Source organism: Cannabis sativa, chromosome X, assembly GCF_029168945.1.
Source record: "Cannabis sativa cultivar Pink pepper isolate KNU-18-1 chromosome X, ASM2916894v1, whole genome shotgun sequence".
NCBI lineage: Eukaryota > Viridiplantae > Streptophyta > Magnoliopsida > Rosales > Cannabaceae > Cannabis > Cannabis sativa.
Window position 1 is genome coordinate 78841506 of NC_083610.1, and position 19302 is coordinate 78860807.

Here is a 19302-nt window from a genome sequence, read left to right on the forward strand (position 1 = left end):
TGCCTGTGCATTCTACCATAAAGTCGGCCAAGGCTTGGCCTTTGATAGCTGTTCGGGGTTGGAAGTTGATTTCGTACTGTCCCAATTCCACCGCCCACTTGAGTAACCATCCAGAGGCATCTGGCTTTTGCAATATTTGTCGTAGTGGTTGGTTGGTATACACCCAAACAGGATGAGCTTGAAAATAAGGCCTCAACTTTCTTGTTGCTAGAATGAGGCAGTAGGCGAGCTTTCTATCAACGGATATTGGCCTTCAGCTTCGATGAGTCTTTTACTGATGTAATAGACTGGGTGCTGCACGTTGTTCTCTTCTCTGATCAGCACGACACTTACGGCATGCTCCGTAACTGCTAGGTATATCCCCAGCTCCTCACCGTCCAGAGGTTTAGAAAGTACGGGAGGTTTTGCGAGCTGTGCCTTTAAATCTTGAAAAGCTCTTTCACATTCTTCTGTCCACTCGAACTTTTTGTCTCGTCGCAGGATGTTGAAGAATGGAACACATTTGTCTGTTGATTTTGACACGAATCTGCTAAGTGCGGCGATTCGACTAGTTAGGCTTTGCACCTCTTTTATTTTTGTTGGCGAGTTCATATCCAGGAGGGCTTGGATTTTTTTGGATTGGCTTCAATTCCTCGGGCATTGACGATGAAGCCTAGAAACTCTCCCGAGCTGACTCCAAAGGAGCATTTTAAGGGATTTAGTTTCATGTTGTATTTCCTGAGGACTTTGAAACATTCGTCCAGGTCGTCTATGTGCCCCCTAGTATCGCGGATAACTTTCCATCCTCGGTTACCCACGACACTTTGGTCGCTTCCTTCATTAATCTGCTGATGTATGCCCGGAGTGGCTCGCCTGGTCGTTGCTTTACTTCGACCAAATCTCCCAGATGCAATGGGAGCTGACGTGAGGAAGATAATTGTGCATGAAATTCGGAAGAAAAGGTTTTCCATGAACTAAACTTTCCAGGAGCCAACTTGAAATACCATTGCTGTGCGGCCTCCGACAGAGTGGCGGGGAAGATTCTGCAACATACGTCCCCTCGTACTCCTTGTAAATCCATTTGCATCTCAAAATACTTGAGATGGGAAAGAGGATCTTCTCTCCCAGTATACATCTTCCATGTTGGCATTTTGAACTTGTGAGCCAGTGGCAGGAGATTGATCTCTAGTGAGAAGGGAGTTCCGCGAGCACGGTCTAACTCAAGATCATTGTTACGCTGTCCGGCCATGCCATGAAACATATTCTTCAACTCGTCAAGCTAGGCCTCTAAGGCTGGGCTGACTTGTTCGGCATTTTGGTCGGTTTGGATTACGTCAGCGTCTTTTTGAGCGGGGTTTTGAGTATGGGCACCGGGCTGCACGATCGTTGTAGTATTATGCTCGTCTGTTCCCCTTCTTCTATTTAGATCGTCCCTTAGGTCATGGGTCGCTCCCAGCCTATCGAACACAGAAGAGCTTGGTTGCCTTAACGGTTGATTCGCTTGGTTGACAGGCGGAATAACTCCATTATTCTGGTTGGATCCGTCTTGTATGGCTCCTCCTGATGAATTCTCAGACAAGGTCTGCCCACCTACCTCTTGGCCCACGAGTGGAACTCGTAACCGGGGATTGGACGGATGACCATTGGTTGTCTCAGAGGTATTCATCATCGAGTCCTCCTCTGTTTCTCCCAGGGGAATGACGTTCGGCGTTTCCTGACCTACAGTCTGGTAGGCTCTTCGTATCAGCACAGTAGCTTGCCGACTGCGATCTTCGATCTCTGCATGGTGAGCCCTTAATGCCTCCATCTCTTTGTCTCTCCATTCAGCGAACATACGCCTCTGATCGTCAAACGCGAGATTCACTGCAGCACGCAGTTCATCCTGATCATGATGCAGAGTGTTGCTATGACTCTGCATGAGTTTGAGCGCAGCACGGAGATTTTGCAATTCGGTTGCGTCCCCGATGGTTGTCTGGGCGCTGGTTCCAGTCGGAACAGTCATGTTATGAATGCCCTGACTGTGCGCGGAACTGTTATTCCCAGTCTCTTGCACACCAGGCGCAGTTTCAGTAACAGGAGTTGTTTCACCATTCACCACGCTTCTTGTCTGTCCAAGATTGACAGCAGGTGGAACCCTTGAACTCCCTGGGTCCTGCAATGTCGGATCCAGCGTCTGCGAGTTTGCTGGGTCAGACAGGCCTCTACGAGTTTGCACCATCGTGTTGAATGTCGAAAAGAGCGATTTGCGATCCTTCTCTCAATGAATGCACCAAAATATTGACTTCGCTTTTAGCCAACGACAATGAGTCTTTTTGATAAGCGATAAACGATATGTTGTAATGAAAATATAATAAAGCAATAATAAGACACAGGAATTTATAGAGGTTCAGCCCCGAGCAGTTCGGTAATAGCCTAATCCTCGTTATTTGTATTGACTTGAGAACAAGGAAGAAGATTCATTTTCTTATAGCTCTTACAACAGTATCTCTGAATATATAATTCTTAGATAATAATATAGTCTTAGCTTAGCTGCGTATCGACTTTCAATCTCTCGGTCCCTTGCCCAGTGAACATTCCTCACTATTTATAAGACTGGAAAACTTGAGGAAGAATTTCCTCTCTCGTTACAATGTGCATAAATAGAAAGATCGTGTGATCAATGCTGAATGCAAGGATCGTGGGATTGAGGCTGAGCACACTGATAGTGGGATTGTGTGTATGTCATATTCACGTAAGTTGATCCCTGAGTTATAGGGATTGAGCTGATGACTCATGATGTGAAAGCTGAATTTGCTAAGTGTTGAGTGCTCTGCACGGATCGCTGAATATCTTATTATGGATGTGCCAGCGAGGCATCCTGCTCGGTCTATCTTCCCGAGCAGATGCTCCAAGTGGACTCCACGTGTCACCATTCTCGTGATGCCACATCAGAGTGCAAAATTTGGGATAACATTTGGAATTATGGTTGTTGCTTGAATGTTGTATAAACTCACATAAAGTTTTATTAAAAAGTTAATTATAAAAAATAAAAAATAAAAGACTTTGTTAAAATATTTCCCAAAAATGTACATATAAATAAAATAAAAATATTGCACATATTTGATTCTGTTCTATATCGGATTTATTTAGTTAGTTAATAATAAAGCGGTTTTGGAATTGATGAACTTGAATTGTCATGCTATTTTTTAATTCAAGCTTAATAATTAATTAATAAAGGTGATAACTGTACAAATTAAAATTGGATTCGATCAAATCATCGCTTATTTATTCACCTAAAAACCAACAATTAATCCCCTCCCAAAGGAACTCGAATCGGAGGCACATTTAGCTGCCGAGAACGATGGCGGCGGAGGAGTCGGCGAAGCAGGCAACCTCGAAGAGAAATCCCTGAGATGAAACTCATCGTCGTCTCGGCTACTATCATCCTCGAAATTGAGTGCATAACTCGACAAATCGTAGCTAAAATCAGAGGATTGGTGGTGGTGGTGGTGGTGGTGGTGGTGGTGGTACTGTGGCTGGTTGTTATGCCTCCGGCTCATCCACCGTTGGATCAGATTCCAGCATCTGTAGTGTTGGTTCCCCAAAACTTGGTGAGGGATTCCGGTTCCGCCACACATGGAGGATTTGGCGTGTTCTTCTCCCATCAATATTGTATTGTATGAATAGTTAGATCTCGATTCAAAAGAAGAATACAGTTGTTCTGGAAGTGGTGGTTTTAGATGAAAATGGAGACTGAGAAAGTAGTAGTTTATATATGATTTGATTTGGATTTGGTTTGGGTTTTGGATAAGGATTGAGGAAGAGGAGTTTTTGCTGCGTAAGCATTAGGTGGCTGTAAAGTGTAAACCGTGGGACATGCGTGGTGTGGTATGGTACTAGTTTAGTGGTAAATGCCAAATGGTCCCATCTCTTACCTAATTTAATTTAATATAAAATAAAATGAATACAACTTTAGTCAACATCACTTAATTCTTTTATTTACTTTCTTCTTAATAACTTTTCCAAGATAAAAACATAAATTACTTAAATCAAGTTTAAGGCACAACAAGTGTTTAGCACAAATATCCCATTTGGTTCTTCTAATATAATTCAACAATTAATAATTTTTGTATAGAGTATTATTAATTAATTATAAGGTACCATATTTAAGTAATATTAAGTAAGCAATATTCAATAATTTATATCAGTAATCAACAATTATGATTAAGAATATCATGTTAGTGTATGTCTTGGGTCTTGCAATTTCGATCTTTTAGTTTTATTGTCCTTTCCTCGTCCATTATACTCAACTCAGCTTATATTTTGAAAAGTCTCCAAAATTATTGATTGTATTATGATGAAAGTCTTTCTCTTGTCTATAATTTTAAGTTAAATATTGAATGAAATGAAATCACAAATTAAAGGATGTAAAGAATAATTTTGAAGAAAAGAAAAAAAAAAGAAATAGAAGAAAAAGAGTATTACAGGTTCAAGAGAGTATGTATGGGTCATGCCCTTCATTGCGGACAATTTTATAAGGTAGGTCTAGTTCAAAAATGAGCCAAATTAGAAAAGTTAGATAATAAATTAGGTAGAAGAACTTAAAGTCACTAATTAAAAATTACATCAATTTTCTCAAGAAAATTTATATCAACTTAAAATTAAATGGGGCTACTTTGCTCCATGGCCCATTATATAACCTATGATAGTTCACTGATAGACTATTTTCAGTTTATATGTTATAATTAAGAATAATAATCACGATAATTTAAGATTAAATTGATAATTTATGTTCCAAATATAAAGAAGATAAGAATTATTGCATGTGTCTCACCGCTAGTATATATGAAGATTTCTTTACAATACCCCTAATTTAATAATAGAATGAGAAAATAAGATATGAGATGTTCTACCTCCTTCTAAAAAAGAAAAAGTGAAAGAGCTAACCAAATACAATTAAAAGAGTGAAGAATATCCCAACTTAGGGGCTTTGTCTTACCTTATTGCTAAATTTTGGAATTGGTACTTTTCAAATTAAAAAAGAAAAACAAATCCCATATGATGGCCCACCACGTAAGCCCAAGTCGTAACACCCAAGCTCAGCCATCTGAGAGTCCAGTGGACTTCTTGGGGATTGGGGATATTTTTTTAAATTATGGGTATGAACTATAATAGTAATAGGATTGGTTTGGTGGAATGTAACTTAGTAATGGTAATAGTAACTTACAAAAATATTGGATTTTGATCTAATTTTTACAAAATACTGCCACACGGTAAAAAATAACTTTTATACTGTTTTGGGACTTTTTTCTTTCTTTTATACTGTAAACACCGAAAATAAAAAACGAGATCTTCATCTTTCCACACTCACAGACAGAACCACCACAACAATACCAGAACAACCGGACAACAACTATTAAATCCCGTGAGATGAAGTAGAAATATTAAAACCATTAATATTGGGGTTGTCATGGTTTTTCTAATGTTGTTTTTTGGTTGTTCCACTATTGTTTCATATGTTTAACAAATGTTGGTTTCAAATTAGCAGGTTAAACCAACCACTGAATATTTGTTTGAGGTAACTAGAATGAAAGAATCATAGACAGTAATAGTCTTACCTTCCATTAAAGTAGTGAAATCTAGAAGACCAACAAAAAAAAAAAAAGAGGATGGAAGCTGGCTGAGAAAAGAAACAACATAACAAATGCAGCAAATGTGGGGAGCTGGTGCACAACAAGAAAACATACAGGAGAAAACATCAAAATTAAAAAGAAGCAGAACAACTAAAAAACAACAGTGGAACAATGGAGAAAAACTGAACATATATTGGAGCATATGATACTGAAAAAAATAACTTACATACAAATTTTATTATTTTCATATTACTATTTAAAATAGAGCAGTATAATAATATTTTAAAAAATGTGATAAAAAATGAAAGAAAACAACCTTAAAACAATAATAAAATAATACCAAAATAAACCAGTAACAGAATAAGTTTGAGAAAGATGGTGGACTTAGAAGTACGGTATAGATGGAGCTAACGATTTGAGACCAAGGAGACCGAATGACATGAACTTAGTGGGAGTTTCTGAAAGATTTCTACAAAAAGTTCATCAAAGAGCAAGCTCTCTATCTCTCTCACACACACACAACCACACTCTTATCTTTCCTAATTCTTCTTCTTCTTCTTCCTCCTTCACATGCTATTGTTTTTGTTACCTACTACAAAAGGAGAGGGTTAGCTTTTATTTGGGTAATGTGTAGATTTGAGAAAAAAAAAATGAAGAAGAAGGTGAACAGTGGAGAGAGAGCCCAAATACAATGAAAAAATAAATAAATGATGAATAAGGTAAATGATGAAAGCTATTATACCTTACAAAAAAAAAAAAGATAACGTGTAGGAATTAAACTTTTCATGATTAAATTTTAAAAAAAAATTACAAAAGTGACAACACATCACATCAAAACTTTTTCAATGCAATAAAAAATTTTATAATTAATTTTTTTAAAATATATATATATGTCATTGATTGACGTGACAACCGATTTTCCTATCAACCTTTATTATTTTTTTAAAAAAAACACATCTTGAAGTGACAAAAAAATACATCTTCAAGCCCAACCGTATAAAAGTTATAAAATTATACAGTATAAATGTAAATTATACTGCCTGACAGTATAAAAATAAGAAAAAGTAAAAAAAAAGTTAGTAGTCTGTGTAATTTTCCCTAATGTAATGGAATAAGTTCACAAAATTATCCCTTACTTTAATTTTTATATTTTTATAAAAAATGGTATTAGAATTATTTTAGTTTTATTTTATTTAATCTTTTGTAATGTAATTCTCATTACGTAGCTTTTATAATGTAATGGAGATTCTCTTGTATGATGCAATTATGATTACAATGTAATCCCATTACATCATTTTTAAAAGCAAAGCAAACATTGTAATGGATAATTTGATTCCATTACAATTCTCATTACAACTAGGGGTGTTCATCAAACCGCTCAAACTGCCCGCACCGCAAAAAAAAAATACGGTTTGAAATTCTTTACGGTGCGGTTGCGGTTTGAATTTTACCTAAACCGCGCAGTGCGGTGCAGTTTGCGGTTTTGAATTATTAAACCGTGGTTCAAACCGCACCGCACCGCATGTTTTAAAATTTCAATTTTACACTATGTTTGTAGAGGGGAGAGAAGGAGGGAGGGGGAGGGGTGGAGGGAGAGGGATGGAGGGATTGGAAAATCCTCTTGTTTGGCAAGAGGGAGAGGAGAGATGGAAGGAGAGGGTCTCCCTCCAAACACATTATTTTTAATCCCTCTCAACATGGGGGAATTTAAGAAAAAGACAAAAAAATAATGCAAAATTTCTTTTCTACCCTTGAAAAAAATTATATATAACTATATTAAAAATGATAAAATAGTAATTTTAATATTTATTTTACTCTCCATCCTTCCCCATATACTCCTAACACCAAACAACACAAAGGAGAATAAATATCATCTCCATCCCTCCTACTCTCCATCCTTTCTACACTCTCCATCCATCTTACTCTCTCTGCTTCCTACTAAACATAGCCTTAATATTTATTTAGTTAAGCCCATACATATTAGAGCAAAACCCATAACCCTTCACAAATCCTATACAAGTTTTGAAGTAATTTTCTCAAGGTGAGAAACAATCAAAACACATTTGATCATTAAAAATGTAAACTTTACTACTACTATTTTTTCATTTCTTTCTTGTTTTTTAACTGAATATCAAGATCAAATAACTTACTAAAAAATGAAAACTTTAGGTACAGTATGAATTATTTCAATTTTTTTGGTTTTCTTGTTTAGACAATTTTTTTCTTCATAAAATTGACAATTTTGTTCTACTATTGTTAATTAAAAAAATAAACGTGAATTAATTTAGTTTTCTTGGTTTGAAAAATAAAGAAGAAAAAAAATCAATTTTTATATATGCATAATGCATTACATACTGTAATCTGAAGTGAAGGGTCTTATAAAAAAAATTAAATCAAATGAAATGAGAGATCAAAGAATTCGTTTTTGTATCTGTTGAGAAACTGCATAAACTGTAGAAACCGCACCGCACCGCACTATTTTTTGCGGTGCGGTTTTTGTGGTTTTTTAGTATCACGGTGCGGGTGCGGTTTGGAAAATTAGAAAAACTGCATGTGCGGGTTGGTTTGAAAAAATGGTTAAAAACCGCACCACCCGCACCGCGAACACCCCTAATTACAACAAACCAAACATGCCATAAAAACATATAGAAAATCTGTGTATTTTTTGGAAAAAGTATATGACACGTCGTTGTTTAAAAGTTAAACTAAAACTTGTACAAGAGAAAGTTTTCTAGCCTTATAGAATTATTCTTAAAAATATAATGGAGTTGTAATTGTTATAAAATAATGTAGAATAACAATAAAAAGAAAAGAAGTTATTTCAATGGGGTGAATCCCTATTTATACAAAAATGTGACTAAAAGAATAGGAAACTAAATCAATTTAATAAAGAAAAATACAACCAAGCATTAATAATGATAATTAATTTGGTAATTTAGACATCCATAAATAATATTTCATAACACCCCCCTTGATGTCCATAAAAACTGTCTCACTAAAAATCTCGCTGAAAAACTTGGTCAAAAGAAAAGAAGTGCAATGTAAACTAACTCCCTTTCATTTAGGCATTCGTGGAGATCTTTAAATCGATGAATGCTAATCTTGAGCTATCTTCTCAAATGTTGATGTTGGTAATGACTTTGTGAATAAGTCTGCAAGATTGATACTTGATTAAATTTGTTGAACACCAGTGTGTATTTTCTTAAAATGTATAAGGAAAAATTTGGTGAAACGTGTTTTAATTCTATCTCTTTCAATGTACCATCATTTTAGTTGAGCGATGCAATCAGTATTATCTTCATAGAGAACGGCTTGTGTTGATATTTCTTTATTGAGTGTAATCTTTATGTTTCCCAAATATTTTATGTCAATAATCTCACTCCCACACACTCTACTTGCTTCATAAAATGCAAGTATGTTAACATGATTTAAAGTTGCCTCGTTAAAAATCTTGTCAGGAAAATCTAGTGTGACAAAACCAGAGCTAAAGAAAAAAAAATGCAATATATATTTCATATTCATAACTATTTGCAAGTTGCCACGTTAAAATCTTGCCAGGAAAACTCAGTGGGATAAAATCTAAACTAAGGGAAAAAGAGTGCAACATGAATATGTCCCCCCCTCATGTACATATCATCTACAATTATTTTGGTGATAATATATCTCATAAGATTATTGTTATCACTTTTAAAATATCACCGTATATTATCTATATGATCATATATTTTTTATAACTCTTTCAGAGTATGTGTGGACTTTTAAATTATGGATGAGTGGTTCGTGGAACATCAATATTTATCCAACTTATTTAATCATTAACGCATGTGTATGCAACTTTGTTCATACCAAAATTTAAAATTTCAAGTAGATATGAACATAACACATTAATGATAATATAAATTTTTATTTGCAAGAATAATGGTACTCCAAGACTATATATTTGTTTCATCTTGTTGTATGATCTTGATTTCCATATAAAATGATCATATATTTATAATTCTTGATGCATATGAAGTACTTCAGGATTTCTCTACTAATGAATAAACTACATATATTTAATATTTCTCAATATACAAAAGGAAATAAAAGTTTGTTCTTCAATCATTTATAATATAATCAAAAACTCTTTAAGAGTCTATCACAACGTACAATTTACGAATTTATATGCATAGACAATCATACCTATTTTTCAACTAATAATTTACTTACATGTCTTTATTTCATACAAAGATCTTTATCATGTAGTGCGCGCGACTTTGAATTTATATCACTTAAGACATGTCTTAAATTCTTCTAGAATTTTTAGATAAGGCTTATTTCAAATTCTCACTATATTAGGAGCTCCAAATAAATAACATTTTGTTGTAATATTTATGTGACACTTATAAATCCTCATAAAATATATTCCAGGCTATAATCAAATTATGATTATATTTTCTCAATATTTAAGCTTTATTTCAATCAATCTAATGTCTATGCATACTTAATTTGTACAACAATTCATTATGTGCAAATACATATATGCAAATTTCTCATTAGAAATATTTATTTACACACCCTACAGGTCTTACTTCACTTTATGTGAGTAAACTTGCATGGACTGCATCATAATATTTTTGCCAAAAATCAAATGTATGTCGATAATTCTCGACAAATCTAATACCATGATCCTTGCTATCTCATGTTAGTTTATTACATATGCAAATATTTAACATCTATTGTTGACAAAAGTTTCATTATATGATAATTTCCTCCCATATTGACATTGCTTATAGAAATCTCTTTATATTACATATTTTTCAAATATATTTATCATTTATAGGTACCTATATAGAACCACTTCAGGAATTCAATTATGATCAAATATGTTATGTCTAACTTCTCTAGGGAGTCTCTTCTAGAGTACCGTTTCCTTTACAGTTATTATCTTTAAATTATCAATACTTTATAACATTAAGGTATCTCCATGAGTACCTCTAGATTTAATAATTTCAGGACAAATCAAATGAACATTTATTAATAATTTTTACATTGTTTATTTACGCTTCAGGCATTTTCAACTCATTCTAACTCAACTTTGAATAATATTGATTTGCAATTGGTATATATTATTTTTGAACTACATCGTTCTTATATACTTTGTGCAATGATCATTTTTCAAAAATCATTATCGATCCCAACTGCTTCTCACCCCTGATCAAGAGAATTTTTTAAGAATTGTGATATCTAATAATATTAAAAATACCTGCAGGGATTTCACTATATCACAATGAATCAATATTTGTTTAAACCCATATATACTATATGACATTGAACTTCAGGTTTAATAAACTTCAAGTTCAAGTTCAATAGTTATAAACTTAATTCACTTCTTATAATGAGTCATACGTGTATAATTAGAAATACATAAATTCACAAAATTTGTAAATCCATGATCATATGATCTTATCACATCGATAAGAAACTATGCAATAAAAATCTAACAATGACTCAAAATTATTAAAGAAATATAATTTAAATATTTTCTTCAAAAATAATTTAATATATATTTATTTTTTAGATAAATAATTAAAATCATATATATTAAAATGAATTATATTAGTAAAATAATTATCAATAAAAATATAATTTTATCTTGTAAACAAGTATAAAAGAGAAACTTAATGAAATACAATATAAATATAAATATATATATATTATCAAGAAGAAGAAAATTTCATTAATCAACACACCTAATACAAACAGTTACACTTCTCAAAGAGAAGCAACAAAACACAAGCTCCAACTAATTACACATCAATCTTTGAAGTAACTTCTTCTCCTCCCTAGAACTTTCCCTGTCTTTAATTAACATAAGTCTATAATTCACGTCACTTTTAATTTTGCTCATTATGCAATAAACAAAGTTTGAGTAATAAGAAAACAAACAAGTATTTCGGTTGCTCCATAAGTGATATATCGCGGCTGCTAAAATTAGCACTCTTATCCTGTCAACCAAGACCGGTCTTGTGTTGCGCAGCCAAACCGTCCAGCTTTCAAAGAGCTTGGACCAACCTTCAAAGCCCAGCCAATGAAAAATAGAGAACAGCACCTGTTGAGACAAAATGCACCTGAAAAATAAGTGGCAGTGGCTCTCGGGTTCATTGTCACAGACTACACAATTCTTGTTTCGAATAGGGATGTTCATTCGGCAAAGCAGATCCCTTGTTAACAGCTTAGTTTGAGCTGCTTGCCAAAGCTGAAAAGCATGCTTTAGAATAATGACTCCACACCAAATTGCACCAGCATCCGGGAACACAACTTGGTGCAACATGCTACAATACATCTTGCTGACTTTGAATTTCTCACCACCTCCTGCAATGATATCACCTTTGTTGTAGGTTGTACGCAGCCTACAAAGCTTTCTCCAATACGAACTTGTATCCATGGTCATCTTAGAGGACCAAAAATCACTCCCTTTGAGATAAACTGAGTTAATCCATTTAACTCAAAGCAAGTCTTTTTTGTTCATCAAGTCCCAAATAAATCTAGCTAAAGAAGCTTTGTTCCATTTTGTTCCATCCTTAAATCCAAGACCACCATAGGCTTTAGGAAGGCAAACCATCTCCCAACTTATCAAGTGAACTCTAGATCTATTTTCCTTCAAACCCCAAAGGAAGCCCCGACAAAGTTTCTCAATTTCTTTTATCACACTTTGAGGGAGAAGAAACACTCTCATCCAATAATTCCTTAGACCAATCAAAGTTGATTGGATTAATTGAACCCGACCAGCATAGGATAAGTGTTTATTAGCCCTAGAGTGAAGCTTAAGTTTCATTTTCTTCAAAATCGAACCACAATCATCAAGTCTCCACTTAGTTGGTCTTAGAGGGATCCCGAGATACTTGAGAGGAAACTCTCCAATAGATAGGTTTATCTTTTGAGCAAGAGGAATCAGCTGAGAGACTCCTCCAAAGTAAACTTGAGATTTAGCAAAGTTGGTGGAGAGACCCGAGGACTTACTAAACTCATCAAGAAAGACCTTGAAAGCATGGAGAGAACCCTCATTCCCTTTACAAAATATCACTAAATCGTCTGTGAAACAAAGATTAGTGAGTTTCATTTTTTTTACACAAAGGATGGTACCTGAAATTCTTATCTCTGGCCGCTTTTTGGATACTTCAGGAAACATACTCCATGACAAGGACAAAGAGGAGAGGGGAGATAGGATCCCCTTGTCTAAGCCCCTGCTCACTTTTGAAAGACCCCTGAATTCTTCCATTCAAAAGTAAAGAATACGAAGTATTTCTCACACAGTTCATGATCCACTTGACAAGCTTAGCAAGGAAGCAATAGGCCACCAAAAGCTTCTCAAGAAAATCCCAACTAATTGTATCGTAAGCTTTACTTATATCAATTTTTATAGTGCGTCTAGGGGAGCAATTCTTCCTTCTGTAGTTCTTCAAAATGTCCTGAAGAATAAGGATATTGTATGCAATTGAGCGGCCCTTGACAAACGCTCCCTAGTTCTGACTCACTAAGTGTGGAAGAACATTAGCAAGCCAAAAACAAATCAACTTAGAAACACACTTGTATAAGGTAGTGCAACAGGCAATAGGTCGATAGTCTATAGCTTTAATAGGGCTATCAGTCTTTGGGTCGATAGTCTTTTGTTTTTATTTTTTATGGCAATTTTTTTTTTCTAAAAAAAAAAAAGTTAAGAATTTATGGGAAAAAATAAACTTAATTAAGAGTATATATGTCATAAACCAATATTTACATTGCAAAAGAAACTTATAATTTTAAAAATTATAAAGAAAACACTATAAAATGATTTCTTGTTCTACAAAAAAACAACCATATTTTTACAAACTTATTTTAAAGTCATATCATTTTCTGAAAAAAATATTTTGACTAAATTTTGGAGCATTTATTTTCCTATATAGTTTTCTACTATAAAAAGAATAAAATGAAAATTGCATGTGAAAAACATATTTTTGGATATTCTCAAGAAAATAGACATATTGATGTATTGTTTTTTTTTTATTATTTTTAGCTAGTATTTTTAACTCTATTTTTTACATGATAACATATATTATAATTATTTAAGATATTTTATAAAATTATTTTTATACAATTTTAAATAAATTATAATTTATTATATAAAAAAATAAAATTAAAAATTAATTTCACATGCATATAAAATAAAACCCATATATATTTTTTAACACAACAAATTATTTTGAATTTTCAAAAAAATTATAATTATTTACTATCTACACAATCCTTTAAGCAAAAAAAAAAATTAATCAATACATGTACATGAATTGAATTACATCCTAAAATTTCCCAATATTGTTTCTTCTAAAACAGAAGCGAAAAAAATGGTTGAATCACAATATCCTCGTTCCTTCCTTGAGTTCTTGTCCTCACAAACGCAAAGAGCACCTTTAAAAGTAGATAGAAAGAAATATATATATTTTTTTTTGATAAATGAAATATTTTTTTATAAAAAATTAAATTAAAAATAGTACTAAAATATATATTATTGTTATTATAAATATATATAATTTGTTTAAGACAATAGTCTTTTTTTTGGTACATAATACATATTATTGCTACACGGTTGGGTAAGAAAATAAAAATGAAATATTTTTACAGAGAATTGTAATATAACTAACTATTAAGTATTAACTAAAGTTTCATCAACAACCGCCGCCGTTGAACCCGACTGCTTCACCGACGACTTTCTGACTCCCTCTCTCTTTTATATTTTTATTATTTATTTATATAGAGAGAGGACCAGATAGATCATGGAGTGAAACTCTAGACAACCCCAACAACTACACTAGTATAGCTTTGCTAATATAGATATATTATTATAAGTAGAAAGAGAGAGAGAGGAGCAGATTCAGAGAGAGAAAATGGGTTGTGGAAATTTGTTCTTCACAACTTTGATAACCTTTTCTGTAGCTTTGATTACATACAACATAATAATCTCAGCAAATGCTCCATTGAAGCAGGATTTCCCAGGTCCATCGAGAACTTCATCGATTTCCATGGACCCGGTTATCCAGATGCCGGTTGAGAAATCAAAAGGGAAATCTGGGTCTAAGAGGCTGTTTCACACGGCAGTAACGGCGTCTGACTCCGTCTACAACACGTGGCAGTGCAGGGTCATGTACTACTGGTTTAAAAAGTTTAAGGAAGGACCCAATTCCGAGATGGGTGGCTTCACAAGGATCTTGCACTCTGGGAAGCCTGATCAGTACATGGACGAGATCCCTACTTTCGTTGCTCAGCCTTTACCTGCCGGAATGGATCAGGTTCTGGGTTTTCACTTTTCTATTCTTCCACATATATGTATAGAGTTTACAAAATGAAATTGTGTTAATCATCTGAGTTTCCCTAAAATCTAGGTTTTTGTCTGATTTATTGGATTTGGTGTCTTGTCCTGTTTAGAACTTTGCCCCCCAAACCAAAAAAAAAAAAAAGAACTGAATTAAATACAGTTGAGAACTAAAAAATTTTGAGCTCAGATGTTCGGTCGTTTTAAATCGACCCGTTGACTTTGAGGTCAAATTTAATTCTTAGTTGAAGCTCATCTTGTTATGTCTTATTTATTACAACTTATGTTGCTTCATATCAAATAATAATAACTATGGAGTTCATATCAATAAGGCTAGGATTATTTTGAAGATGCTAGCTTTCTTTTATGAGAAGAAATTAGTTACTTTTTTAAATCTTTTCCACACAGGGCTATATAGTTCTCAATAGGCCATGGGCGTTTGTGCAGTGGCTTCAAAAGGCAGACATTAAAGAAGAGTAAGAAATGATACCATTCCTGATTCAAATTTTTCTGATGAGTTGATTATATATGTCTCAAGGATTAACTTTGTTTAATTCAATTCTGATGTGTATCCAGTTACATACTGATGTCTGAGCCAGATCATATCATTGTTAAGCCCATACCAAACTTATCTAGAGGTGGGTTTGGAGCTGCATTTCCCTTCTTTTATATTGAACCGAAAAAGTACGAGTCTGTTCTCAGAAAGTACTTCCCTAAGGAGAATGGACCAATAACTAAAATCGACCCGATCGGGAATTCTCCTGTCATTGTTGGGAAGGTATGCCATTTATGCATATGAGTACCCAATTTAGTTTACTTAGGATTTCATAGTGTGCTGATCAATTCTTAATCAAACATTATTAGGAAGCTCTTAAGAAGATTGCTCCCACTTGGATGAATGTGTCTTTGGCAATGAAGAAAGATCCTGAAACAGACAAAGCTTTTGGTTGGGTTCTTGAGATGTGTGTATACTCTACTCTTCTTTTGTAAACTCTGTTTTTACATGTGACCTTTGCACTCACTTTGTTCATTAGTATTTTGCTTAAAATTTTGTATGGTGGCAAATAGGTATGCTTATGCTGTTTCATCTGCTCTCCATGGTGTTGGTAACATCTTATACAAGGATTTCATGATTCAGGTTTTGTTATAACATTTCCATGATTCCTACTCAGTGAACTAGATAAGATAGAACTTTGTCATGAAGATTTTGTGAAGTGTTTTTTAACATATGTTTATTGCTGGATAATAGCCTCCATGGGATACTGAAATAGGCAAAAAGTTTATAATTCATTACACTTATGGATGTGACTATAATTTGAAGGTAATTTATCATTCGTTACTGATCTATTCCTTAATGTCTTTGTTTTAGTGTTGGTTTTTAATAGTTAGTGACTTGTCCATACTCTTATATTCAGGGTGAATTAACATATGGAAAGATTGGAGAGTGGAGATTTGACAAAAGGTCTTATGATAGAGTTGCTCCCCCAAGAAATCTACCTCTACCTCCACCTGGTGTTCCAGAAAGTGTGGTATGTTTCACTTATATTGTCATCTCCTCTTATGTGCAGTACCTTAATTTCTAGTCTCCAACATTTTTAGGTAGAAGCCACCTTTTGGCAGACTAATGTTGAAGGGCATCCATTATGAATGCCTAGCACCACCATGAGGGTGCCACCTCATGGTGGTGCTGGCCACCATGCTCATAACTCTTTAGTTCAGAAAAATCATTAAACTTTGATTACTTTTTGTTATTGTCAACTGATCCACCGTTTCCTGAGTAAGTGAGTATCATGGAGTTGTTTTGACATATACCCCAATTTTTTTTAATTTTTTTCTTTCTGAGCTTTTGTGGGGTTTTTTCTTTTGTTGAGGGGAGGGTGGGGGATTGATCAAATTTAATTTTAAATGATATATTCACTTACCATCAATGTGGATTGGATCAAAATTAAAATTACAGATCCACACAACAAGTCAAGGTTGACACCACATTATTATTATTATTATTATTATTATTATTATTATTATTATTATTATTATTATTATTATTATTGTTATTCCCTCTACAGAGATTAGATGCCAACTAAAAATGTACACTTGAAGAATGGTGACGTGTCAGTTGGTCAACTTTTGGTTGCTTGCTGTGTTATCCTTTTCTAATTAAGTTTTTTATATACATATTTAAAAGATTTATTTAATAAACTAAAAAAATTTAAAAAAAATTACAAAAATATATCAATACTAAATAAAAATAATTGATATATTTTATACTAAATTTATTACACGAGATTTACACATTTTTCAGTAAAAATAATAAATTATTTTTTAGTTTATTTATATTTGTATTATAGTTATCATGAATTTGTTTTTCTAGTTATTTTTTTAATTATTTTATAGTTTATTTATATTTGTTGTGAGATTAAATATTTTTTTTAAGTTGTTTCGTTTCTTACACTTTACCTGGTAAAGTTTATTTGTATAATTTTAAATTTTCTTTTTGTAAATAAAAAATTTTAAGCTTGTAAATAAAGCATATATATATAAATATATAAGTTTATATCTACAAATCTTTGGCCACATTACCCAGTGGTGGAAGTAATCTAGTTTTAGGCTTCTTTACCTAATCTTGTGGAATGGGTCTCAATGATACGAAAGCAAAAGAGTTGTCTGGTTGAGAGATTAGAGGGAATTTACTACCTAAACATTATGGGGAATTTAGGACAATCGTAATCATCTCTATTGTTTATTGAATTACGAAAAATTACACGTTGCACTCAATATAATTCATGAATTTAGTGGTAGCAATTTCGCGTGTCGTATTGAAGTCTTAAATTTATTATATACCTATCGACACAAACACGATTCGTGACACAAAAAATTTATAAAACACTAGGCACGAAAACGGCTCAAATAAATTTCGTACCATTTCAAACTTGCGAAATCTCGTGTAGTAAGCTAAATTGTTGTTTTTAGTATTATTATTTCGTGTTCGTGTAATTTGGTGTTTTTAAATTTATTTTAAATAGTTAATACGAACACGACATGTGACATGAAAAATTGATAAAATACGAAGACGAACACAACCCGTATAATTTTCATGTCGTGTCAAACCCGTAAAATCACGAGTCGTGTTCATGTCAAATCTGTGTGTCGTGACCTGATTGCCACCCCTATATATGATCATATCCATCCTTATTTTTTTCAGATTCTGTAATTCTAGTATTTCTTATTTAGTTGCAAAATCTTTCTCCTTAAACGTTGCAGGTGACATTGGTGAAAATGGTCAATGAGGCGACAGCAAACATTCCAAATTGGGGATCATAGGCGAGAGGGCTGGAGCTATTGAAGGAAGGTACTTGCTCTGCTGGATGGACCCTCCCTCCGTTTCTCGTAAATATGGCGTAAACCGTGGATTAAAAGTTAAAATTCCGAGTCACCGCCTATTTATTTGAGTTTAAATACACAGACCCTTTTTATTATGGCAATTTATTGGTTCCTACTGCCAGAGTTCTCTTAACTCCGGCTTCATTCCTTGGTTTCTTTTTTCTTTTTTGGGTTCTTTTGTAGGTTGCATCTAATTATGAAGCTAAATTCAACTATAGGGGAATAAAACATGTCTACATTGAATAACAAAAGATATATATATCTCCACATCACTACTCTCAGGATGTGTTGTACTTTTCATTTACTACCTAAACATAATGGAAAATTTGAGGTTTATGCATCTTATTATATCATAATACACCAAAAATAAGTCATGGAAAAAATTTCATTTTTACTTTTGAAATTTTTTATTTATAAAAATATCTTTTCTATAAAAATAATAAATTATCTTTTTATAATTGCTGTGAGATTATTTTTTTGGTTATTTTTTGTTGTTTTATAATTTATTTATAGTTGTTATAAGGTTGATTTTTTGTTAATTTTTTAGTCTGTTTTTTTATTTTTCACCGAGCAAAATGTATTTTTATAATTTTAAAATTTTACAAATATTTTTTTTATAAATAAAAATTTTAGGCATTAAATAAAATATAAAAAAAAAGTTATATTTTTAAAAAATTCGGTTACATAATCAAATATCACAAAAATATTCAATTTTTGAAATATTGGACAAAATCGTCCCTCCTCTCTTTGCTAGTCACTACAACAATGGCACCGCCACCACCATCACTATTAACATCGTCAATCGTCATTGCCATTGACGTCGCCACATCCCATTACCATTGAATTACTCTATTGAAGCACCAAGTCATTTTTTTTTGTGTTTTATTGATTCAAAGTAAAATAAAAAATAAACCTTGAACCTCAAGAATGTAAACTTGACATAATTTCGAACACATTTATGTAAGATTTACTGATTTTGCTCAATTTTCTTTTATTTTATTA

At 33.0% G+C, this 19302-nt stretch overlaps 1 protein-coding gene across 1 annotated transcript; it reads left to right on the forward strand.

Moving 5' to 3' along the window:
* Window positions 1-14110: 14110 nt before the first annotated feature.
* On the forward strand, window positions 14111-18640 carry LOC115698818 (hydroxyproline O-arabinosyltransferase 1). Its single transcript, XM_030626008.2, has 8 exons — window positions 14111-14896; window positions 15328-15395; window positions 15496-15697; window positions 15784-15881; window positions 15988-16057; window positions 16169-16240; window positions 16335-16448; window positions 18181-18640. The coding sequence occupies exons 1-8, from the start codon at window positions 14495-14497 to the stop codon at window positions 18238-18240; spliced, it is 1086 nt and encodes a 361-aa protein (XP_030481868.1). The 5' UTR covers window positions 14111-14494; the 3' UTR covers window positions 18241-18640.
* The last annotated feature ends 662 nt before the right edge of the window (window positions 18641-19302 follow it).